The following is a 26,906-nucleotide window of genomic DNA, read 5'->3' on the forward strand; positions in this document are numbered from 1 at the left end:
CTTAAAAGAGCGAACCCAGTCATCAGTTTTTTTCTTTTTCTTTAACAGGTTGATCGTCGTTTAAAAAGGGTTGAAATATCAATAATTTTTATTCGTTTTACTTATTGCTTTAGAACTACTATTAAAATTTTTATCTACTTATTTCTGATTGGATTATTTTCTTCATTTGGCAAGTGTGGAATATTTTTAGTTGTAGTGAGATGAATTTAAAAGATTGCAAGCTGCATTTAAAATATCTCTTTTTAATTTTATTTTAATAAAAGTGTAATTTAAATGTTATTTTAATAAAAGTATAATTTTAAAGGGAGATAATTTTGAGATAAAAATTTCCTTTTAAAGCAGCATTTGTTATTGCCCGTTACATTAATTCTTAATCGAATTAAGGTGATATTAGTTATTTTGTTACAAAGGAAATATTTGAACAGTAACTTTGATTTTGATATCGTAGGATATAAGGGATTTATAAACTTGAAACTGTAATCAAAAGTTCTATGTTTATTTAAACAGTTTTGAAAAATTGTTATTTTTTTTATATTAGCTTACTTCTTGATATTATGTATGCAAAAAACGGAGAAGTTGCACATTTCTCTACAATGTACTTCTCTAATAAGTTTTCTTTAAAAATGGCTATAACTCCTAAAACTAAAAAGAAGGAAAAAAATCTATCGAATGACCTTTTGCTTCATTTAAAGTTTCTAGTTTATATTCTTGTACTTTATAATTTTTCTTCAATTCATTCTGTCATAATCTTTTTCACCTTGCTTTAACTAAATATTGTTCGACGTTTTATTTTTTAATTAACATGACTATTTAGTCTAGCGTGTTAATTCTGGGTCTTTGTACAATAGTACTACAGGGCGTTGCCTCTAACCTTGGCAAAAAATTTTCTTCACGCTTTTTTCTGAATGACACAGACGAACAACCATGCTTTGTTCCCCACCCACTTCTATGCAATATCAAAACCAGAACATTATTGTTGAATAAGAAGATTTTTGTATGGACGGAAACTGATGGACTCCACCCATACTAGATAATACACGGACAAACGGTCAGTTATCACGTCAAGGTTTCAAAAGAAAATATATTCTTTTTTTAAATAATATGGAAAATAAAAATTTAACCCTCATTAGTTCTGTACCAATCTAATTCAAACATAATAATACTTTGTTTAACAGGTGAGGAATCAAATTCATAGGTAATTCATCATATATTCCGTTTTATATTATATAAGGTAAACAATTAATTGTTAAAACTAATTTAATAGATTTCTGAATTGCCAAAAATAGTACTATGATTTTATTTATAAATAAAATTAGCTGTTGCATATTTGAGTTGCTGAAAAACCGACTAACTCAATTAAAAAAGCATTCATTATATCAGACTTTTGATAATATGACCCTATTTTTTTCTTTTTTTAATTTTCAGTAGATTATTTATTTCGATTTAAAAATTAATTAATCCAAATTGTCAATTATAAAATATCATGTTTTATTATAAAATTTTCTTCATTTATCACGTCGAGCTAGGAAGCAGTTGGCAAGTTTTTATTTATTAATTTTTTTCTTATTAAAAATTGAAATCGGGCTTTTTATTTATAAAAATTGAAAATTGTTGTTACGAAAGTAGAAATCACGTAGTGTAGATAAGTCAAAAATTTATAAACTTTCAAATATCTACAGCACAATAGGGAACAATACTTTTAGACATATTGACAAAAATAGATTATATTCAACTACAGTTATTAAGAAAAGTAATTGAAGTAAAAATAGTGACATTTCGTTGATTTTTTTCAAGGTTTTTTATTGTTTTCTCCAAAATGTAAAGGTCGCAATGAGGTCTTCTAATTCCATCTTTCGTGTTCTTTCAACCCTTTTATCCAATCTTTCTCAATCGTCGAGACCCATGCCTTCGAGATTGTAATCGGGGAATGAGAATAGGTTAATAATCTCCAAACAGCCTATGCTCATGACATCGAAAGGGAAATTTTCCGTCATTTAAATCCAAACAATGCTAGAGTAATTTCACAACATTGAAGGATGACTCTTAGTACAGAATACCTAATGAAAGCTATTGTGCTTGCATAATGGCTCACTCCACCCCTCTCCTGATTGGTAGGTCACCCTTTTTTTCTTTCTAACCTTAAGCACGCAATATTTTGGAGGTCACTTTGGGGATGGACAATATCAACAATGACATAAAGTACACCCAAAAATGACATAAAGTACATTATTTTTTTGCAATGCACTTTTAAAAATTTACTAAGGCCCACTAACATTAGTACGTCGAGAATAAAGCTATACTTATATTTATAATTCATTCTATAATAAGATTATCAAATTCTCAATGAAGAAAAATCGAACTTATTTATGAATTATCTGATAAAATTATCTACACAAATCTTAAATGTTAATTAGATTTCTCAAGTATACAAACCAACTGTGATTTATAATGTTAAGTTTTCTGCCAGTTAATGCATGACAGGTGATATTTTATTACTTGATTTTATACTCTATTTTGAAGCTATTGTATGATTGGTATTTTTCTAAGATTTTTTTTATTTTTAAATTTACTTTTAAAAATTCCTCACAAACCAATAGCTATATTCATAATTCATTTTAAAACGCTTATATCCCTCAAAAATGCTAGAGGTTTTGCTTGAATAATCTTATTCTCTGCATCTAATTGGTTTAAGAATTATCGGATTAAATCATCTGTACACTATCCAGGAGTGTGATTACTTAAAACGTTTGTTAGATAATTGTAATTTATCAAGTTTAATTTTGACCCAATTAAGGCATGAAAAATATTGCATTGCACAAGTATCTAATCTATTTTGAGGTCTACACGGTTGCTTTGTCTTTAAAAGAAAAAAAAAAAAAATTATAAAAGTCAGAATTAGTAATTTGTTCCATTTTATACTATATCTCTGCTTAAATATCGTTTACAAAAATTGTAAGCATACTATAAATAGTTTAAGAGTAGTAGTAATCAATAAAGAAGTTTGAATTGCTTTTTCTCCCTCCAATGATATTGCCGTTGTCGAGGTTGTTTTGTTTTATAAAATAAAAATTTGCACCGAATTTTTATAAAATTTTATTGCAAAATAATAAGTAAATAAAAATTGGATTGTTTTGTACGAAACAAATTTCTTATCTTTCCAATTCTTTTCATAGCTTTAACCTATTCACCACAGCCTACAATGAAACAATAGAAGTGTACTTAATAAAGCTAAAAATTTGTGAAGAGTATTTTCCAATTGCCCAATTTTTCCAGAAGAAATTTGTTATTGTTAAGAGCGTCCGGTTACCTAATCAAGAGCACTTGATGATATTTTTAAACACTCAAAAGCATTGATATTTTTTTATTTTTTCCATTCAGCACTAAACATTGCAACTGATAACAGCCAGGAAAGACAATGGTATCATTGTCAGTCAGAAGTACCACCTGTATGATATGTCAGTGCTTTTTATCTTTCGAACAGATTAAATACTGTTGATGAGCACAGAAGCACACTCATAGCATTTTACTGATTATGAACGAAATATCATGATTATTAATTGTTAAGAGCGCTCTAGAATAAAGAAATCAATATCTCACTATTTGTTTTTCTTCTTAATTTGCAAAAAATTTTTAATCGTGATGTTCTTACGAGTTAAATTATGAATTTCTTTACTATTATTTTTAATGTAAAGTTTAATTTAGTGTTTTTATTATTGATATTTTTTATCAGTATTATATTTTAATAAAATTAGTTCATTATGATGTACGCATTAATTGAATTATGCATATTTTATCTCAGTTTGACATATGTTTCATTTGTTTGAATTAAGTTCCTATTTTTGTGAAAGCTTTGTTTGGATACGTTTAAATAATCATCATCTTTTCCCCTTCGTAAATAATAATAGTAATCCCTAAATAGGGAGGATCTGGTTAATTAAATGTTTGATGGTTTTTAATATTTATTTCTAGTTTTATATCTTGTACTTACCATAGTAAGTTATTTATTTTAAGTAATACAATTCAATTGAATAAACGCCTTACTTGTTCAAATAAATGGAGACAAGTCGATGAGGCATTAAAAAAAAAATCGTTCTTCATTCTAAGAACATCTTCATTAGCAAATATTGCCTTTTTCTTATTTTTTATTTAAAAAAATCCCCTAACCCATTTTTTCTTCTTCTTTTTTCTTTCTTCTTTCCTTTAGATCTGCCTTAGCTTTTACTTCTAAGCAACTATATAAGTTTTATAGTATCAGATTTGTGACAAAATAATTGCCAACATTTTAGTTGTATACTTAATTGTAATTTTGTGATCAGCTATCTATAATTTTGCTTTGAACTGGAATTGTTAAAGAGCGAATTGTATTATTTGTCAGTCAGTAGCTATCTATAGAATCAGCTATTCTCAGTCCAATTACCATTATTATTACTTCTAGTTTCGAAATAAAAATAAGCTCTGCAATATTCCCCTCTTCTTTTTTTTTTGTCAGTATTACCATTGTGAATTTTCATAATGTTATCGGCACAATTATTCTATATTTTTCCAGCCTTGTGATTGATAACGTCTTGAAGAAAATGAAGTTGAAACAATCCACCTTATCAGCTGATAATGGTGTGATTGTTTCAACTTCTTGGTAACTAAATAATGAACGGTGAAAATCCGGTTTCTTTTTTGAAAGAGATTTAAGAATATATATTTTCTCTTCCATTGAAAGATATAGATAATTTTCATTGGCGTATGTATTTAAAGATATAAGGTAATAGTATTTGTGGTTTGGTAAAAACAAAGTTCTGCTTTCTTTTCTAAAATAATTAATTGACTCTCTAGAACTTTGAAAACCGGTTCTCTATTTTTTTTAGTTTATTTATGTTCCAAAATAATAAAGTATTAATTTAGGTAATAGAGCTGAATAATATAGTTTAGGATTCATTTTTTTAAAAATTAAGATTTATAATTAATGCAAAGAAAATTGTTTTATTGAATAAAAATGTTACATGAATTCACATCGCAACACTTTGCTTTTTATTACTTACAGTAAAGATTCAGAGTCATACAATGCCAAAAATAATAATAATAATAATAATAAATAAATAAATATTGAGAACTTGAGTAGAATGTATATAATAACTATAATAACTCATAATCATAGTCAGCTAAGTGATCATATAAATAGAGATAGATAAGATATAGATAAGATATAGTGAGTCAAATGATGATAGTAATAGAGATACATAATAATCCACAGTGAGTCAAATGAAAATAGTAATAGAGATACATAATAATCCACAGTGAGTCAAATGAAAATAGTAATAGAGATACATAATAATCCACAGTGAGCTAGCTATACAATAATAAGATAGCAACTAATTTATTCATTCAAGAATAACTAGTTATTATGTTTAATCGAAAATGAATTGACTATACTGTTGTAGAACAATACTCTATAGAATAACTATTTCATATAGCCCATAAAACATAAAATAACGAAGTATACGTTCATGTATGGTATTTTCAAGCATTATCGTTAGAAGGCATTATTTTCATTAGTTATTTCTATTCTAAATTATATAGTCTAAAATATTTATTTCATACAGAATTATAATTATGAAAATTACGTATTTATACTAAGTATTTTTATTCTTTATTTAGATTTCATGACAACGAAAAAGCGAAGAAATCCAGAGGAGTGTTGTTCCTCTTCCAAACTGAAAGTTCGCCGAGTGGGTCGTAATAGTCTCACAACTACGACGAGGCTGAGGTAGAAAAATTATTCATCTCACAACCACCCTCATTTAAGTCACCGAAGTCGCTGGATACGACAGAGGTAAGTTTCAACACACAAATAGCAACATTTCATTGAATCTTACAACTATTTGTTATTATTTCTGACTTTCTTACATAAAGTAATGTGTCCGCTTTCTTTACGTTTCTCGGTTTGATTTGTGATTACAATGTTGCTTCTGTTTTATGCAATAACGATACAATTTTAAAAGATTTTCATTTTTATTATTAAAAGTAACAAATAAAAAAATTTTTAATTTTTTGCATATTTATATTAAGAATTCAAAAAACTATGTTTCTTAAAATTTTTCATTTTTCATACATAAGCCTAATATTTGGTAAAACTGTAATGCTAATGTAATTCATTTAATAAACGAAAGCCTGCAATGTGAACAAAGTGTTTAAATACTAATAGTTTTAAATTAATGTATTTATAAGTATCTGATATCCATATGTAGTTTACTTATTATGAAAAACCTAGCTAAATTAGTTTGTTTTTTTGAACGGCAATTATTTCGCTTCATAGGGGCAAGCGATATATTGAAATCTTAATACTTATTTTGTTATACATTTTTAAAAATTATTTATTTACTTAACTTTAACTTATAATGATAAACTTTGGACAGCATTTAACTATTTCAAAATATCAAACCAATTTTGAAAAACCATTGAATCTTGAGTCAAAATTTGAAAAAATTGAATTTTTTCGCAAAAATAATATAAGTTTGTTATATATTTTTCTAAATTTTAATGACAGCACTTCAGTTTTTAATTATAAGTGCTATTATATTTTTTAAATTTAAGTCATGGTACTTCAGTTACTAACTACAACTGCTACATTATTTTTCAAATTTCAGTCATGGCACTTCAGTTACTAATTATAACTACTGTTATATTTTCCAAATTTCAGTTGCTAATAATAACTGCTGTTAAATTTTTCAAGGTTAAGTCATAGCACTTCTATTACTAATTGTAAATGCTGTTATATTTTTCAAATTTATATCATGGCACTTCAGAAACTAACTATAACTGGCATGAGATTTCGGGAAATATCTTTCTTTGGGTGCGTCTATGAAGTATCGGAATTGCTCGGAACAACAATTTCCGCCGGATGACAATGTATCTTTTCTCTCCTTTTTAAGATAAATTGTGCGTAATTCTACTTTCGAATGCTATCGGTGTTCATACCCATATATGCCATACATATGTATGCTCTGAAATCGTGATCGTTTGGTGATGACCCAATATTTCAATGAATAAATGTGTTCTAGAATGTAATTTTAGCATTTCGGCATCGTACTAAAGAGGCAGGTGTTGGTACATAGACAGGCGCTCTCTCCCTCATCGTACCAGCTGCTCGTAGTTAGTGTCTTTAAAGACGTGCTCTGAAATTTTTCAATTTCCTGTCTGTTTCTACACCTGTCTTAACCTTCTAAATACTCCAAATTCCCTTAAAAACTTTTTTCCTTTATCACTTGTAGTTGATAAATAATTCCATCTTATCTGTAAAAACATTCAATGTTAATTAACTCTGAGTTAACAGTTGGCTAAATATTTTTGTCAAATATTTTATTATGTTTAATTTATTACGAGTTAATATTTCATAAATTAGTTAATTTAAGGTAAAAACAAATAACGTGAGATTAGGTTATCGATGTTTTCTATGATATTTAATAACCAATATTTTTACACCAGAAAAAGCGAGAGAGAAAATTAATCTTTTTTTTTCTTCGAATTTTTGATTTTTAACGTGTTCCGATGTATTTGAATATAGGAATTCAAATAATATACCAAATAAAACTACCGTATTAATGATGCATCAAAAAATAAACTTTTTATTTTAATGTATCATATAAAAAAAGTTTAGTAATCATAATATAATGATAATCATAAAAATGTTTAATGCATCATAATATAATGATGCATTAAACTTATAAGCAACTAAACTTATTAAGAATGCATTAGAAAATAAACGTGTTTTAGTTTAATGCATCACCTAAAAAAGTTTAATGATCATAATATAATGATAATCATAAAAAAGTTTAATGCATCATAATATAATGATGCATTAAAAAAAATATGTTAGTTACAGAAAAAAGTTAAGATGATACAATCTTGATTGCGGATTGAAGATGCCCTAAGCCAAAATCTTCTCTAACCTCCAAGAGCAATATCACCTTCAAAAGACATACCAAGAATTTTTAACCTTATACTCATTCAAACTACTGAAAAAAAAGTGACTAATAGAATACGTAGCATTCTTATAGTTTTTATGCGCATTCTTAGATTAAGATGAAAAAAATTATTCCATTCATGAAAAAGCGCGCCAAAACCTTTTATGAGGTGGGATGTATTATATCGATTTTTTTGCACTTCTATTCGATGTTTTGTTTAGGGATCACTGTTACAGAACTTTGTGAGGGTCTGAATCTGATTCAACAGTGACTTTTTTTCGTTAGAAAGTTTTTTGAGAGGGAGGTAGCGTTCAATTCGCTCGCGAATTCGAGACCTTCGACCCTTAAAAAAAAGTTTATTGGGGGCTGGATCAAAAATTGGCTTGATAGACGTTTCTCCATTATTGTGTACATATTTTACGTTAGTCATAGTTTTATTTAATGACTTCTGCTTTGTAAAGTGTAGCCGTAATTAAATACTTGTAAGTAAACTGTTTTCTGTAATTTAGAATCTTTAAAGCATTTACCCCTGAAACTAATGTCAATGTTTGCAGCTCTAGTTAAAGTTCGATATTTGTATTTCAATTTGATATGAATGTATTACAATTTTTGTTAATAAATGCATTAATTAACTAAGTTAGTTTAACTTCATGTTAAAATTTCAAGCATGTATGATAAGTAAATTATCCAAATCATCCAGACCAAGAACTAGATTTTTTACTCTATAGTTTTAATTCGTAATTTTTTTGATATTTTTTTGTTCTTTACTGAAAAAGTTTGTGAAGAACTTTTTTTTAGTTATGATGCCTAAACTCATATGAATAGTTATATACTATATCGTATATTTTGCTCATACAGAAATATACAACAGAAATCTTATGAAAAATTTATAATTCATAAAACATTTATAAACCTGAATTTTGAATGTAAGAGTGAATGTTAAAACTGGCTCCATAATTTTAAAATTTACTTAATAAGTTCAGACTATTTTATTCTGTTCTTATTTAGAACATAGCTAAAGATTTTTTTAAGGTTTAAAATAGGCCAATAGGAATACCAATATTTTTGAAAAAGAGTGATGATTTGTTTAAAATAAGTATTGGTTTTTCCAAAAAGTTTTTTTTAAAGCTAAAACAAAGAGAATTTTGTATTTTTCTCAATTAAAATTTATAGACATATTTGTTTAATCTAAGCTCAGTTTATCATCATCCTTTGTTTAATTTCATCGTACCTTAGAGATAAAATTTCTAAACAATAAATACATAAAATATAAGCTACAGAAATATCTGTGTACTTTCTTTTGCAACAAATATTTAACTTATTTAAGTTTCTATCCATCTACTAAGCAATTTAAATCAAGACGTAAAATTTTAATGTAAACATATTAATGCCACACAATTCTGCAGGGAAACTTCTTAAAAAGTAAATTTGTTGTGATTTTTAAACCACCCCAGTCCCAGTGAATCCGAATATTTTTTTCTTCTTACTCTTCGACCTCTGACCGAGGCTCCCATTTGTCACCGTTCGTCCGTCCGTCTCCTTTGACAGAATTTTCGCTTGGCACATGCGCTCAGTTATAAAAACAGCTCTAATAATAAAAGAAGAAAAGTTATATAAAAAGCTACTCCCCCCTCTCACCCCCTTTTATTCTTGGATAAACGACGACTCCTCCTATCATGTTTGAGGCCTTCTTGGACAACTTTGGGGATAGAAGATGGCAGGATTTATCAACTTAAAAAAAGAAAAATAGTTCTATACGCAGACGATAAGATTTGTTGGGACAATTTCTTTCTTTTGTGCGTGTGTTTTTAGTGAATTAATAAGATTTATATTTTTAACATTAAAGTAAACGTCTGGCTAAAAAATCATAAGTGAAATCGTTAATGCATCCTTTATCAGCTATTGTGCTTTAATTATGAACCGAATTCAAGTGAATGTCGGCTTTCACCGGTGAATGTCAACAATCACATAGTCGCTTTGGTGAATGTCCGAAAAATTTGTTATACTCTCCGATTTTATATTAATTTATTCGTTGATATTATTATATTTATTCCATATTCTGTTGTGGATAGAATAGGAGAAACACCAATGTTCGGAGTACCGGTTAAATTTTAATTCTATCTTGCATAAAATATATTTTTCGTGAATATTCTTAAGAGTTTTAATTTTCATTCATTGCTAAAACCTTCCCTATGACTCAAATCTGTACTTCCATCTGTTTCAGAATTGAATTCGATCAGTTCAGATTTGAATTGATCACATCATAGTTACGATTCTTTAGGTTTAAAATAGACCGAAAGGAATACTAGTATACTTAAAAATTGATTGTTTTGTTTAAAATAAGTATTGTTTTCTCGATTTTCGTTAAGGGAAACGAAACGGAATATTTTTTTTTTTTTCAATTAAAATTCGTTGATGATCTATTTGTTTAATCTAAGCTCAGTTTATCATCATTTTTATTTAATTTCATCCCACCGTAGAACTTTTTAAAATGCATCAATAAAATTTTTAATTTAATTAATAATTCCTGTACGTACAAAAAAAAATATTTTAAATTTTACGAATGTAAAATAAAGCATTATTATTCAAATTAAATTTTTTAAAGTTTATAAAACGCATTTTTAATGTTTAAAAATATACATTAACTTGTAAGCATATAGGCACCTAGGTCCCAAATGCCTTTTCTATTCATTATATTTTAATAGCTACTTGAAACGGGCCAGATAAAATTTCAAAAGTTTAATTTAATCTACAGATGGCAGCACTATCAATGTATTGAAGTGACCATTAGTACTAAACAAATTTTAAAAGAAGAACGCAATTCGACGAATTTTTCCTCTTTTTTTTTGTGTTTAATGATCAAAGTATGAAAATAAGAAAATTTCCTTGCATTGCGAATATGATAAAAATTATGATTAGAGCAATTTTAGTAACTTCTGTTGACATAAGATAGTAGCTAACCAATCAAAACGTCGATTGCAGTCGATTTTTTGAAAAAGTGCTCTTAACAATTACTCTTTATTTGATTAGATAAACAAAGTAAATAGAATAAGCACTTGTATTGTTCACTTCTATCATGATTAAGAGCATTCCTTGTTTTCCTTTTATCTTTAAAGAGCAACTTAAGTATTTAAGTTAAGTACCATATTGTCGTATGAAAGAAATTTTTATCATTTTCAATTGTATCAAAATTAAAGTGCTTTGCATTGAAAGCAACATAATGCAATGTAAAAATTAAAAAAAATCACATTTTTATCTTTTTTTATTAAATTATGATTAAATCACTCATTAAATTTGATTTAAAAAAAGCTAGGAGTAAAATTCTAGTTTAAAATATTTTTTTATTAATGAATATTTATAATAAATGTATTTATCTCCCTCTAGATAATTTAATAAAGTAGCTAATTTTTAGAACAAAATCTTTCTTTTTTTTTCTTGAATTATAATTATTTTAAAGGAGAAATATAAATTTCATTCAAATGATTTTCCGAATTATGGAGAAGAATTTAGAATTTCCTTTAAACTTTTAATACATACGAACTCCCAAATTATAAAAAGTAATTTTATTATTATCAATATAGTTATTTTTTTATTATATAAGGTTAATTTAAATTTTACTTTGAATTAATTCTATTATTTTATAAGGACAAATATTAACTTAATTAAAACTTCTTAGATTGGGAATCATTATTATTTTTATGAACTTAAAATATCGTTCCTTGTCATTTGTGCAAAATGTATTCCAATAAGAAATGCGTTAACTGACAGTTCAATTAATGTAATTTTATCTAAAATTTTATTAATCTAGGAATTCTAAGCGTATAATTAATTAATTAGTAAATTAAATCGAAATATGAGAAGTTAAGAATTACATCGTATAGGAAGGTAAGATAAACTTTAAAAAAAAATATGGTTTCATTTCATTCATTAGTGGGTGCAAAGGTTATTCTACCAAGAAATGTAGCAGCTGGCAGTTCCGGCGGCCGTTGAAAATTCAAGTTAGGGGAGTGTGTGGGTTGAACTGAGACCCACTCCACCTTCCTGTAAATTATTGAAGTAGTTGAAAAACTGTAACGGAAATTCGCCTCCTAGAAAGTTACGGGAAGCAGGTTCCGAAAACGGTCAATTGAGTTGTATTTTAAATAATCGACAAAAGTACCTCATACATCCAATGATGATAATTGTTACAATACTCCTTAACTGATCTTAGTAGCAGTTAGTATTATTGTAATAATTTAAATTCTAAAAATATTGAGTAAAATTGGATGGTTCCGAACTATAATAGCTCTGAAGTATCCAACAAGTATGACAGTATAAACAATAATGGATATTGTAATAATGTTTTAATTGATCTAGTTAGTATTGTTGTAGCAATTATAATAAAAAAATTAAGTTTGTTACTAAAAAAAAAAAAAAAAAACATTGAATTGAGTGGTGTAATTAATTCCCTGTTGTATATGACAATTGCGAAAGTTTAAACAGTGATAAATATTGTTATAATAGTAATTAATATTATTGTGATATATTTAATACTTACAAAATATTAAATAATTGTTGTCAGTTCAAAAATTATTGCGGTTGCCATACTTTTAACAGTCAACGACGATTGTTAATTGTGTATAATTAATGCATTAAAATTTTAATTGTATGATAGCTGAAATAAATATTTTTCAGCAAATTATGAAAATGTAATGGACATGTCTATCAGGGTAGCTTTCAATTATTTTAACAAAATAAACCATATATTTTGAAAATAGATGGTCTGGTATTAAAAACCGCTTTAAACGAACATGAAAGTCGATATTTGATTGGCCTAGAGTTCAAACAGCTGCAAGCACTGCAAGTTACTTTTGATCCTGCCTTTATCGTGGACGGTTCGCACCTGCTACACTATTTTTTTCTTCTCCACCCCTCTTTCGACGATAATCTTACTTAATTTCTAGCCCTCTTTCCTTTTTTCGAAAATCCACCCCTCATCTTCCCCAGATCTTCCAAAATCGAATAAACTAGCTCGCGTTTTAGATCCTAAATACTAGACCATATTCTTTTCTTTCTTCGGAACTATGGATAGGGTTGACTGAGCAGACGATTTATGTTATTTAAGAATCGTGGTAGAATTTTTTTTTCTCTTTTCTTTCTTACTTTTTAAGTCACGCATTAGTGACTTCATTAAAAATTCGATTTTCGTTTTAATTTATAGAAATGTAAAATGATTTGAAAACGGGGATAGGTAAATCTTGGTGTCAGTTTTTAGTTTTGCTCATGTAATTGTTGTAAAGCGTTATAGTCTTAAACATTTTTTAGTTTAACAGCTTTCAATTATTAAAGTACTTCTTCGAAAAATAAAAGAAATGCAGTTCAAATATTTAAACTCTTTATTATTTTGCAATTACTATTTGGAATTTCCTTGAAAATTCGAAGGAAAAATGGTTTAATAAACGTTCTTGTTCTTTAAAAAGTTCTGATATTTACAATTTAACAATTGTTATTTTATTCTAATAAAGAATGTACGAAAATTTATAAATACCAACGGTCGGAAAAGCTGCTTTATTTTTGTAGTTTACTACAACTATAACTACTTTGTTACAAATGTATTTAACTGCAACTATTATATTTAAAGAACCGAACCTATGTTCAAAATGGTTTTGAATAAAAAAATTGACTGTTTTTTTATTTTTTATTTTACAAATATTTATTTATGTTTCCATCAGTTTGATTTTTTTTTTTTAATCGAATTTGTTCTTTCAACTTATATGCCTCCTTCGACAGCGAATATTTAATTTAAGAAATGCGAAATTATCTAACACTTGCAATTTTTTAATTGTTAAATGCTCTTTTTATTACTCTAAGAAATTTAGAACATCATAAATACGTTCCCTTCCTTTGAAACAACATCAATGTTTCAGGAGTGTGCATGTTAAAGTGTGGCTAAAGTGATTCATTATCTATTTTTCGTAATGAGTAGTTTAAATATGAGTTATACGTTCCTGCTAACATTCAGCTGCGGCCACAGGGTCATTTTCATTGCGTCCATTGACGGACCTGCGAAGATTTGTACCCATCAAATTCGAAAAATTAGCTTGCGTGTTTCCTTACTAAAATAACGTTAAAAGTAGTTGCCAAGAATCGCTACAAACTACTTTTTTTATTTATTTTTTTCATCGCACTACTCACTACACTACTTTTTTTTCTTTTAAAAAATAGCATGCTACGCAATAAGCTACGAAAAAAAGGAGCGACTACAGCAGTTTCACTACTTGTGGTGTTCTACTTCAGACCACTGATAAATATTTTTTCCTATTTTTTAGAATTTTTAACAATTATAGCTGCTTCACCAACAACCTCATAATTGTGAAACTTGTAACAAATTAGAAAATAATGCTATCTACACCTTCTGGATTACAATGTAAAAAAATTTCTGGCATTGTATGGTGCGCAATATATTAATAATAAACCCTAATAACTTTCAATTTAGTGATTGAAGTTTTACGTACTAAAAAGTAATATCAATGGCTCTCGATAGGCTAAAATTAAATATTCTTACTTAATGAGTGCAGATAAAATTTTAAGTTACGAAAATCAGACATAAAAACGTCCTTTCTCTGAAAAAACATGCTTTTACTTTTACAATATATTTCTTTCTTTATTTTTTTGGGACGGATTTTGATTTCTATCCTCGAAATAGATAAAAGTAGCTGAAATCTTGAAAATAAGGTCCCAATAGAGTACAGTCGCAAGTTTATACCCCATTATCTTTATTTTACTTTAATTCGGAGTTAGGAATATACAATAAATATGCAATTTCCTAAACTGAAGATTTAATTATTATCTTTTCATTTTGAAAAGAACATGCCTGTAATTACAATCAATTGAAATTTTCGACGTTAAATTTTTTTTTTGCACCTAAAGTATGTATGCTTAATTATATTACGAACGAACTATTTTTCAATAATAAATATGGAACCATCTTAATTTTTTATCATATTGGTTCCACATGCCGAGGCAGCAGACCTTTCATTATGGTGTCGCGTGGACAAGCTTTTCTTCCAAACAACCAACTCAATTGCTCAAGGTCACGTGAGCATGCTTTCACCTGTTCTTTCTAGGGGAGCAGACGAGAAAATAAAGAAAAAGGGCACCACGACGGCAGATGTTTAGAAATCGGGGGTCAGTCAACGAACGCGTGCGGTCTGGTCTAGTGGGCCTTTCTTCAGGGGTTTTCCCTCTCAAAAGGGGGTCGAGCTCGTGGATTGAGGCCGGATTTTTAAGGTTTTGATGTCCAACACCTGTCACCCACAAATCCAATCGTGTAAGTAAGAACAAGTTCAGGATAGCTTACATGCGCCAGTACTGTCAAGAAAAAAAAATGAAAGATTGAAACTTAATTTGGAAGTTATGTTATTTAGGATCCATTTTTTCAAATTCAGTTGGATTGTATGGTGGTCTAAATTGAAATTTTCCAAAACTTAAGACTTTCTTTAATAAAAAAAAATATATATAATGTTCAAGTAGTTTTAAAAAATATCAGTGTATATTTCTCGAAATATCATAATTGTCTAGAGAATAAATTGTTTTATTTTATTTTAAGTGTCCTTAATAAAAAATAAAATGAGAAGTGGCATGCCATGTGATTAATTATTAAATTTTATAAGTTTAAATAATCTACCAAAAATTAAAAAGTGTGAAAGAAATTTTTTAAAAACATTCCTTTTCAGCGTAAAATTTGGAAATCAGGAAAATAAATCTTAGTTAGGATCTACCAATAGTGAATTAATTTCAATGTATTAGTATTATATTCGAAAATTGTTTACATTCGATTTGTTCATATTGTTATTATTCGAAAATTGTTTATTACATAACATTTTCAAACCTTCCAAAATTTCCCTCAAATTTTCTCTGCAAAGTATAAATTAAAACAAAAGCCATGATGCGGGGGTGTCAGTCATAATTAAGAAAAGTTAGAAGTAAAGGGAATTAAAAAAAAAAAGACTGTGTAGCCGGTCATTTGTATCACGAAACTAAAGTGAACCCGGGCAGAACGTAAAAACTGTCAGAATTACGGAAACGGGCAAAAAGGGAATGTGAGAAAGGTAAAAACGGAAAAAATCCATTACTTATTTCCTTCAGAGAAAATGTGCTTCGGTTTTCCATAGTGTTCCTGGACATTTCCGGCTCACCCCGTGCTTAATTGTTCTGCTTCGCGCATCACTTCGTAAAACGGTGACAAGGTTGGTTGCACTGCTACTACTTTCATAAACTCCCAACAACTCTCTCTCTACCCCACTATTGTTTCATTTTTGTTGTGGGGGTGTTTTGGAGTTGAGTAATTTCTTAGTGATAACAAGGTCACGGGTCGGTGTTGTCGTTGACTCTCACGGATGTGTCAGGTCCGGCTGTTTGGAATAAAGAAAAGAGAAACTTAAATAGTTCGAACTACGTTTTTATTTCAAATTTCATTCTACTTCTTAAATGATAAAACTAAAGAAAAATCAGATTATGTGATAAAAATTCTCTTTATAAATAAAAAAAAAAAAGGATATATTACTTAAAATGAAAAAGAAACTAATATTTGATTGATATCTAGCTAAAAAAGAAAACCTTTTAAAAGAAGAAAAAGTTTAATGCCCCTAAATATAAAATTCCCCAAATCTCTCTTTCAATAAGTATATTTTATTTAAAACAATAAAAAAATTTTGTTTAAAATATTGAAGTATGAGATGTGAATATTCCGAGTCTATTATCAGTTCTTTGAATAAATAGGTGCTTTTTCGTCTATAGTGCTGCCATCTGTCGTTCAGCGAGGTTATTTAATATATACCATAAATGAACGCAAGTATTTTATAGCTAAATTCAATAGAGTTAAATAATCATCATTCAATGGAACAGAACAAAATAACTGACATTATGTGATATAAAATAAAAATAAATAAAGCTTAATATTTTTTTTCATTTTCATACTTTTAAATATGCTGTTGCTCTGATCCTAGTTCATTGTTTTTTAATACAATATGTTTATACTGTAAATTATTGAGATTAAACCTAAGAATATTCCTAACTATTTTATTTGTTGTATATTTATTCAAAATCATTTTATCGAATATTAACTCTTGATATACGTTTCGATTAAAGAATTATGATTTTATTTATTTAAAATTGAAAGATAATGGTATTTAAATTTTATTACACATACTGACAACAATTTTTTTTTTTTTTTTAAATATTTTGACGGGCACCTACTACGTTTCACTAACCATTCCAGAAAAATTTATGTCAGTTGGAACGCATTTTGTTTGCTCTGCTATTGATAAAGGATAACCGTCGAAACCCCAATCTGGGAGTGAACTGTGTACTTTCTTTTTTTTCTTTATCAGGTTCAATCACGTATAATATTTACTGTAAAACAATAAGCAAATAAAAGTGAAAAAAGAACAAAGAATAGCAAGCAAATAAGAGGGTGGTGCTTGACTGCTTTTCCAGAACGCAGGAAATTGTCACGTTTCCTTCACAACACTATTCCAACAATGAGTTCAAGAACGGATATAGTCTCCGGCGACGTTCCACGCGATATTCCACAGGTGGACACCTAGCGTTCGACCACCCCTCTCTTGCATTTCCTTTCACTTCCTTTTTCAGTGGAAACAAATATCGCTTGATATATTTTATTTCGGAATTGTTTCTTTTTTTCTTAAAAAATATTTTTAATTAAAAATAAAGAAAGGAGTGGAAAATATCAGCAATTTCAATTATGTAACTTAAAAGTAGATAACGTATTTCAACGAATTATTCAAACGTATTCGTAATTAATACAGTTTAACTAATTATTTAGATAGATTAGTAACTCACATATTTTAATTAATTATTATAACATATTAGTAATATATTTAACTGATTACAGATATTAAGTAAATAATATAATTTTCAAAACATAATTCATGTAGCCATTTGTAAAGTAGTTTAAATTTGAAAATTAGTATAATTTTCAGCTTTATTAATGTATAATTTTAAATAAAGTAATTTTTTTTTCATTTATTGAAATTCACTGATTGTTTAAATTAAATAACTATTAGAATTATTATTCTTATAATTATTTAATAACACCTCGGAATAAATTTTTTCCATGCATACAATAAATATCTTTATTAGAAATTTAATTTATATCCTTTTTTTTTTTTTTTTTAATCAGTATTTTTAATTTACAAAAATACTGTTTTCGAATTTTTTAGGTAAATAACCTGAAATTATTCTACCAAGTTCGCGCTGCATTTTTTAAAATATACTGTACTTTATTGAAAAGAAAATAATGCAAAAAAAGAGATGAGAGTTAATTCACATCTCCTTACCACATGTGGAAGATAGGGAATAGGGCGATCAGATGTTGTACTAAAGGTTTTTGTTCCATTTTCTCATCCCGAGGGAGGGCGACCCTGAAAAAGGACGTAAGGGAAGTTCTACTTCCGTTCCCTTCACAGGTGCTAGCTTTCTTCCATTATACTCCACAAAAATCACATCCGCTCTTATTCTTCTGTTTGCGTAGGAGTGAGAGTTTTATACATTTTTTTTTCCTTCTTCTTATCTCCAACTTCTATTTTACGCGTTTCTTAAAGTGTGAGCATTGCCATTTTCTAAATATATTTAAACTATTCGATGTTGGCATTTTTTTTTAAATTGTAGTTTATGAACTTTATTTTATTGGTAAATATTATTTTGCTCACGTTGCGACGGATTTTTGTGTTAAGGCTGTTGTTTTTCGAAGGCTCCGCTCCGTCTTAATATGAAATGATGCTTTTTTGCCAATAATGTGCTATTTTTATAACTGCTGTGAGTTTTCAACTGTTACTCATGATTGTTAGGTCAAGTTTCGTCTATCTAAAGTCAACGCTTATTTTGAAAAAGGCGCAAAATTTCAGTATGGAGAAAATATACAGTTTTGTAAAAATAAAAAACATTTGCGGTCTAATTTTTTTAATATTTAAAAACTTACTCCAATGTTGCATTAGTTGGGCTCATAAAAATTTGCAAAAACTGAGAATAAGCTAGTGAAATTGATAATTTTCATCGATCTGGAAAATTGTTACCCAAATTGACGATTTTTAACAAAGTTTAATAACTTTTAAAGTACTTAAGTTATTTGTCTGTTCTAAAGCCTAGATAATTCTTCACGACAAGATTATATATATAGTTTAAAATCATCGCATTGCTTCAAGTGTAAGGCGCTTAAACTATCGCTTTTTTTTTTCCTTGACAACAGAGCATCGAAAAACAGCCTTAAATTCTTTTAGATTAATATTTTTAAAGATCTCTAAAATCTAATATATTAGCTTTGTAATAAATTTTTTAAAAAAAATAGAATAAACTCAGAATATACTTCATATTGTGGTTTATTTTATTCCGTTAATAAAATTTATAACTTTTGTGCTTTAATGATATTTTGTGATATTTTGTCGAACAAAAGGATTTAAAAATAAAGCGCTCTGAGCCTATAAACGCAGCAATCACGTTTTACACAGTATTTTCTAAATTATATAAATTTTCATTATTGAATGATAATTCATAATGTAAATTTAGAATGGCACTATTAATCGCGACTCATCCATGCAGTAAGACCCAAAACTTTTTCAAAAAATAATCATGTTATGGGAAAAAATAATTTTTGAAACTTTCAGCTTGTGCAAATAACCATTATTCAAAACGGCACAAAATAACGAATTCTAGTTGTATGAGGAAAATGTATAGTTTGTTTTAGGTTCGTCTAGTGTTTCTGAAACCATAATAAAAAGAATTGTGGTTAACTTTTAATATTGGCTCACCTGCCACTTTCACAACCAGCAGGACCTTGGTTCCAGGTCCTATTTGATACCCTGTTTCTTTATGCATGCTATTTAATCAGGCTTGTTACACTGTTTTTACAGTTCTCTTTTCTGCTTTTAATATCTTTTTTTTCCTTTCTTTCTCCCCTTCATAAATTCAAAAGATAATTATTTGTTTGTTGGAACATAACGGCGAATTCAATACTTGCCGCCGTTCATTTAATACTTGTAGTTGCAATTGTCTATTCAATACTAGAGTTGTATTTTAAAAGGTAATGCAATAAGCTAAAGTTTGTCTCATAGGAAACACATTAATGAAACAAAAAAATATGTACTTAGAAATTTTTTTTTTAAATTTGTCTCCCTTTTTTATCATCCTGATAAAATAAATACCTGATAAAAAATTTTTAGAATTTGAAAAATTTTACTTCTTTCTTCTGTCTCTCTGTTTAGTGAATGCCTATTTTTACGTGGATATTTCCGGATTGAATGAAGTAGATAGGGTGTATTTTTTTCTTGTCATTATTATCATTTAATTATAGACAGAATAATAAAAGGTAGTTTAAAATAATAATCCTTATTTTTTTTACATTCTTCTTGTACCTGTTTCCTTTATTACTAGGTCATACATATTTTACTCCCGTAATATGACGTGATAATAAAGGGTTCAGGAAAATTCCTAAAATTATTCTCCTGTTTTCATTTATTATCTCGCTATTCAGGTAATGGCTGTTTTAAAAATCGATATTTTCTGTTTGAATGTAGCGAAATTCTAAATATAGTTATCTTGTTTTCCTCGTCATTATTAATTAATATTAAGGAAACATTATAATTTTAAAGCATGCCGTTAATAATAAGGCATACACTGCAAAGAAGTCAAACGTGTTTTTTGAATCTAGCGTTACACCGACGTAATTTAAAACTTGTAACGGGCGCCGAAGAGTAGTTCTCAAGTGTCGGTCGCCGTGTAAAAACCACTTCTCTGCCAAGAGGCCGAAACGAAAAGACTTTCGATAGTCATCTATATACTTATTCATTTGTGGTGCCAATGGGATGATGGCTTTCTATTTTTACGAGATGAATTTTAATGATGCCGGATGACATTACACATTTCTTTGTAATTGGAAATAACTTATTTTTATTTTATACTAATGGCTTGATCGAGTCAGTTGACTTGATAAAAATTTTCAGTGTTGAAACCACCTATTAAGAGTGGTTCGTGCACTGTAATGAACTAACAATTTTTTGGAAGGTTATTGCGAAAGAATGTTAGCAAATTATTCAAATTTATTTTTGTTCATTTTTCTAGAGTTTTTTTTTTTTTTTTTTTTTTTTTTAATTGCGGTAAAAATTGCGCTGCTAATCCTTTAAATATAGACATATAGATGATATTTAATCATTTATTTTTCATTTTCTTGTTAGATTTAACGTTTTCATTTCTAAAACCAATCAAAATAGCCATTAAAAAATATTTGTTAAAATTTAATGAAAATGGACAGTAAATAACAAATTAATATGGATAACTAATATTGATAAGAAATTAATATTTTTAACAACAACAAATATATGAATTAGTTTGTTATTATACTACAGAAATTGTGTTATTTTTTTAGTTACTTTAAGATTTGTGACTTAATTTTAAAATTAAAAAAAAAAATGAAATCGTAAGTTTACGTAACCTTAAAAAAAAACCATGGGGAAATTTTGAAAGAGCGTTTCAACATGTAGGTGATTTGAAGGTCGTGGGGTACGATCTGAAAAAAAAAAAAAAAATAAAAAATTGGGAGAGGGATACGATTGGGGAAACCCGTGTGAGTACGTTACTACTTAATAGAGTACGATACTACTATCGTAACGTAGCGTAGTAAAACTTTTTTTTTCCGTTTTCGGTTTTTGTTTATATTTTTATCGAAAGCAAAACCAGCCCGGAAATGGGGTAAATCGTGAATCAGGTGAGCTTAAGATTTTGCTCACACGGTTTTTCTTACCATTCTCCTGCTGTACCCTTATCGATGTACAGGTAGTTCATTGGGGGGGGGGGGAGATAAGTACTTACATGCAGGTGTATTTTATTCCAAAAATATAGAGGCTTTTTTTTCCCTCCCCTTTTCTTATCTGTCATTCTCTTGACCCTACATAAACTTTGAAGAACTGCCAATTTTAGTTCTTTTTTTATATTATTTTATATTTATAGAAGGTTAAAATAAGAACGAAATCTGGAGGTTTTAAAACTATTATACTTTTTATTCACTTAGTTTTATGACAAGTCTTAGTTAAAACATAATATTTATTGTGAAACTATCAATATTAAAGTAAATCAAATTAATTAATTTTAAATTATTCAAAAAATTTTAAATGAGAGGCTATCTTACATAACGACATTATATATTGTAATTATCAATTTTGGTATATTTGTTGCCCCCTTTTTCTTATTGTTACTAACTCTAAAAATATTATCTTAATTAATATTAAATGCAGTTTGCTAAATTAAAGTAGCAATAAAAATTATTTCAAAATAAATAATGTAAAGTATTATACAGATCATAGTATTTCCAAAAATTGTAACCTTATCAATTTCGAAATACGAAAAACAGTCGATTTTTGAAAAAAAAATCTTGAAATTTATAAAAGAGAAATTGGTATTTTTAATTCAATCCAGTGTATGGCTTTCAATCATGAATTGTTTCCCTTTTATAATTCAGTTTCTTATAAAATAAAAGAAAACAAATTTTTGTAACAGTGTATTTATTAAGAAGGTACATAAACAAAACTCTCTCTACATAATTGTTTTGTTATTACTTAATTTCAATTTAATGTTTGTCTTAATTATTTTTATTTGGCCAGGCTGGAATAAGTTTTAAATTAAGATTGCTTAAACTTCAAGATGTTTTTTATTTGAGGACAAATTAAGTAAAAATCAAATATGTAGTAATATATTGTTTGGATAGGAGCTGTGAAAGAAATAACTTAGTATAATAAAACATATATTTTATTATTTTAATTTTCAAATATCATATTTTAATTTATTTTTTTTTACCTTTACATGATGTTACTTCCAAAGCAAAGACAAGTCTTAAGAAAAATTACCGAAATTATATATAAATATTCTTAATTCTACATGGAGTCGAAAATAAATCTTTTGATATCATTTAGCAAATGTGGCTCGTTAAATTATTATTTCAATTAAAATAAATTCTTATTACTAAAAAAAAAAAAGCATTGTTTTGTTGCAAGTCTTTCAATTATTTCTTCAACCAAATAAACGAAAAGAGATTTAAAAAAAAATCAGACTATAAAAAAGCGAACTTTTATTAGAGTTTTATGTGGGACATGTTCCCACTCCGTACCTGTAACTTCCCCTTACTGCACCCTTTTTCCTGTGCTTTCCTTTCCATGCAGGTCTCTTACCTCAAAAAACACATGTGTATCGCACCAACTCGTGCTTCTATCGCAGCGTGAGAAAATTGGATGAGGGGGGAGAATGAATATCTTTAATTCGCTCTTCGAATACATCCCCGTAACGTACCGGAAGTGAACGTACTAACGCGCGTCCCGCAAGGTCGCTTTCCTGTATGGAGCGATATCTTTGTCCAGTCTTCCACGTTCAGCTGTTTTCTGTCTCTCTCTCCCTTGATTCACGGATGCGGCCGAGACGGGATGGAGGAACAGCTGGTACGGCAGTGAAGCCCCCCTACTTTTATCTTCAAGCTTTTTTTTTTTTTTTTTTTTTTTTTTTTGTCACTTACATTTTCAGAGGGTGGATTTTGATGCAGGTGCCTGACCGAAAAATCGCGTTTTCCAACTGTATCAAGCGTTGACTTCTAAATCTTTATTTATTATTTTTTTTCGTGGGCTAATTTTAATTTGACTTACACAGCTGTCGATTTGGCGTATCTTGAAAGATTTCGCCTTTACGCGAATTGGAAAAAAAAATATATTTAATAAATAAATTGTATTAATGAAATTACAGGAATTCAAACAACTAAGAATTGTAAATTATTGGCTTGAGGCAATACAGTGATATAAAGAAAAACAACGCGAATAAAATACAAATAATGGCGCAAATGTGGACTTTTAAGTGGCACGTTGTTTTTCTTTATTCGTATGCATTGTTTCGTGACTAAGTTGACTATACACTTTTTAATTAGGTAAATTATTTCTTTTCGAAAAAAAAGAAAGAATATTGTATCCGTGAAATGAAAAGACTAATAAATTGTATGAATGAAATAGCGTGAATTAAAACAATTAATAATTGTAAAATAACTAATAATAGTAAATTGTTGACTTGAAGCAATGTAGTGATTTAAAGCAAAACAATGAGAATAAAGCATATATTTCCTTTTCATATTTTATATTGATTTTTTATATTTTCTTTTGAAATATATATTAATAAGTGTTCTTTTTTTTCTTTCTTTATAGGTTGTCACAGGCCACTAACCAAAGATGCATGTGATATAATTCTGCCTTTTTAACTCTTCTCTAATGCAAATGCTGAATTTCTTTTCATAAATTAAACGAACTCTCTGGAGACAAATGTAATATATATATATGTGCGGAGTTGTCTTTTTCTGAAATGCAGCATGTCAGAAATGGATCAGTTAGAGAAAATTTTGTAATAAATTGTTTCAATTTTTTTCTCCAAATTATTTTATTATTGAAAAGTTTAATCAAAATCATATTTGTATATATATCTTGTAATTTAAATAGAAAGAAAGATTATGTTGTAATAAAGTATGTAGTGTTTAGTTTCTATTCTTGTAATTTGATAGACAATGAAACGAAAACTTCTTAATGCCCTCTGTTCTTTTAGAAAAAGACAAGTTATTAAGTTTCTTTAAGAAGGAAAAGTGATAGTTAACCTAATCTATAATGTAAATTAACTACTATTTTTTCATTATTGCTAAAAAATAATAGAATAATGTTAAACAAATTTGTAATTATACTAATTATTAATAGTGATAATTTCTCTTAAATACCTCACCCTAAAGTTTAAAATCAATATTTTGATTAACATCATTATATAAAATTAATATTTTTCAATGAGTTGTCGAGTTTTTAAGTAGTATTAGTTTTAACTCATCATCTTTATATAAAAAATCTAGAAATTAATATAGAACGATCACCTTTTGGTTTGACGAATAATTATTAATATTTTAACAATCATTATACATAAGACTCATTTATAATTTCATACGGCTTTTAAACAGTAATTAAATTTTCGTTGTACAAAAGAGGAAATGCCAGGTCTATGAAAGTGTACATAAATGTGAATAATGCTGTGTATAACAAATTTTTGAATTGATATTTCATATATTTATGTATACACGAATAAATATGCTATTGCTGTAGCATCAGCTAATGATCTCATTTTTCCTTGTACTGTCAAAATAAATATTGGCGGTACAGAAATTCCTCTCTTGTAAAGAAATATGCATTACTACTATTGTTGTTAACTAATGTATAATGTTTCTATGTAATAATACTTGTAAAAAAAAAAGGTAATGAAAAAAAATGTACAGCTATTTTAATGTTATTAATAAAAAGAATTTTATTATGTAATCATTTGTGGTCTATTTTAGTTGAGTTATTATTTTATTATCAAATACTTATGTATAACAACTCAAAGCAGCATAAAACATGGCATGTAAAAAATGAGCTATACAGTTGTTTTGATGCTGGAAACAAGCATGTGTCAATAAACTAGGGAATCGCCATATTGGTATTTAGTATTTTTGCATTTTATTATCGAGGTAGTCAGAATATAATCTTTAAACATATGTATTTGTTTATGATAACAATCCACTATCATTAAAAAAAGTTTCTTTACAAAAAGGATAAGAAAAATATATTTGTTATTAACCCGTTGAGAGTCTCTGGACCGACCTCAACTGTCGAAGGGCTGGAGACTGGAAGTAAAAATTCTAAATATGCTTTTAAATCATTTTATTTAATTTTCACAAATAAACTGATATTGGATACTTTCACAAATAAATATTTTCGTGTTTTTCCTCTCCATGTAACGCAAATGCGGGTGAACTCCACCTGAAAGGCAAATTTATAAGCAATGCTTAATCCAGGAGTTCCCAGTTCCCTTGTCTTCTGGATTGGATTCAAAATTATAAGGGCTAGGTGTTGGATACTAGCAGTTGTCCCAAACATGGGATCGGCTGTTCAACGACAGTTATAAAATAAAATAAATTAATACTGGATATTTAATTTTCACAATTAAACAGGTATTTGATTACAAATTACATTGGCAGTTATTATATTATTTTAATCTTTGCGATAAAAGTAAAATGCAAGGCCGTCGCACAATCACAATTTTAGATGTAAAGCGTGCGGTATTTAAGGTTTCTCTATTCATTTTTTGAGCAAAATTATATCAATACAATTCTGCAATCCGCAGTTTTTGATGGGTAGTTAAATAGTATACAAAAGTCTGTTTTTAGATTTTTGATGAGTATTTTTTTTTAGGCAATTAACGATAAAAGAATTTTTTTCTTAAATCTAAAGATCGAGAAATGTGTAGTTTAAAATTACTTAGGCATCATTTTATTGCTTTAAAATTTTAAGGAAAATTCCATAGAAGTTCTAAAAATTATCAAGTGCTATTTCTCCTAATCTAAATAAATCAATCCCTTTATTTTCTTCTTTTTTTTAAAAAAAAAAAAGTACTATGATGCCTAATAATATTACATCATTAAAAGTTTGCTAAAATCAAAACAATATTAAGAAAACACAAATTGAAATTTTAACCTAAAACAACTTTTTTTGACATAATATTACGCGATATGGTATTTTGTGCACCCTGTTGCTGACGGACTGTTACTTTTCGGTTTAATGCATCGTTTTTCTCCTGTTTCTGACGTATTTTGTTTCTTATGCATGCTAGCAAAGAGAGACAGAAAAGCAAATAGCATTAAAACAGGTAAAGGGTTCATAAATAAACGAATTTACAGAAAGATGCCTGCTTCGAAATAATAAATTCACTCATACATATACGAAAATACGGCAATTTGTTGGTATTGCCTCACAGCGTACTGCAACAGAAAAGCTTTTTATTAAAAAAAAAAAAATCGCTCATAACGAGCATGAAGGAACCACAATATTTGCTCGTTACAACCATAGCACGTAAAAAAGGAGT

General features: G+C 27.9%; 1 protein-coding gene across 1 annotated transcript in view; it reads left to right on the forward strand.

Moving 5' to 3' along the window:
- LOC107443706 (uncharacterized) overlaps positions 1-25,321 on the forward strand; it is a 36,037-nt gene extending 10,716 nt beyond the window's left edge. Inside the window, exons 2-3 of the mRNA XM_021145754.4 lie at positions 5,650-5,824; positions 24,182-25,321. Of these exons, the coding sequence (XP_021001413.2) occupies positions 5,650-5,762 (113 nt within the window). The 3' untranslated portion in view covers positions 5,763-5,824; positions 24,182-25,321. The remainder of the gene's footprint in view (positions 1-5,649; positions 5,825-24,181) is intronic.
- The last annotated feature ends 1,585 nt before the right edge of the window (positions 25,322-26,906 follow it).

The sequence above is a fragment of the Parasteatoda tepidariorum genome, chromosome 9 (genome assembly GCF_982258835.1).
Source record: "Parasteatoda tepidariorum strain Cologne lab strain chromosome 9, Ptep-v5.0, whole genome shotgun sequence".
Taxonomy (NCBI): domain Eukaryota; kingdom Metazoa; phylum Arthropoda; class Arachnida; order Araneae; family Theridiidae; genus Parasteatoda; species Parasteatoda tepidariorum.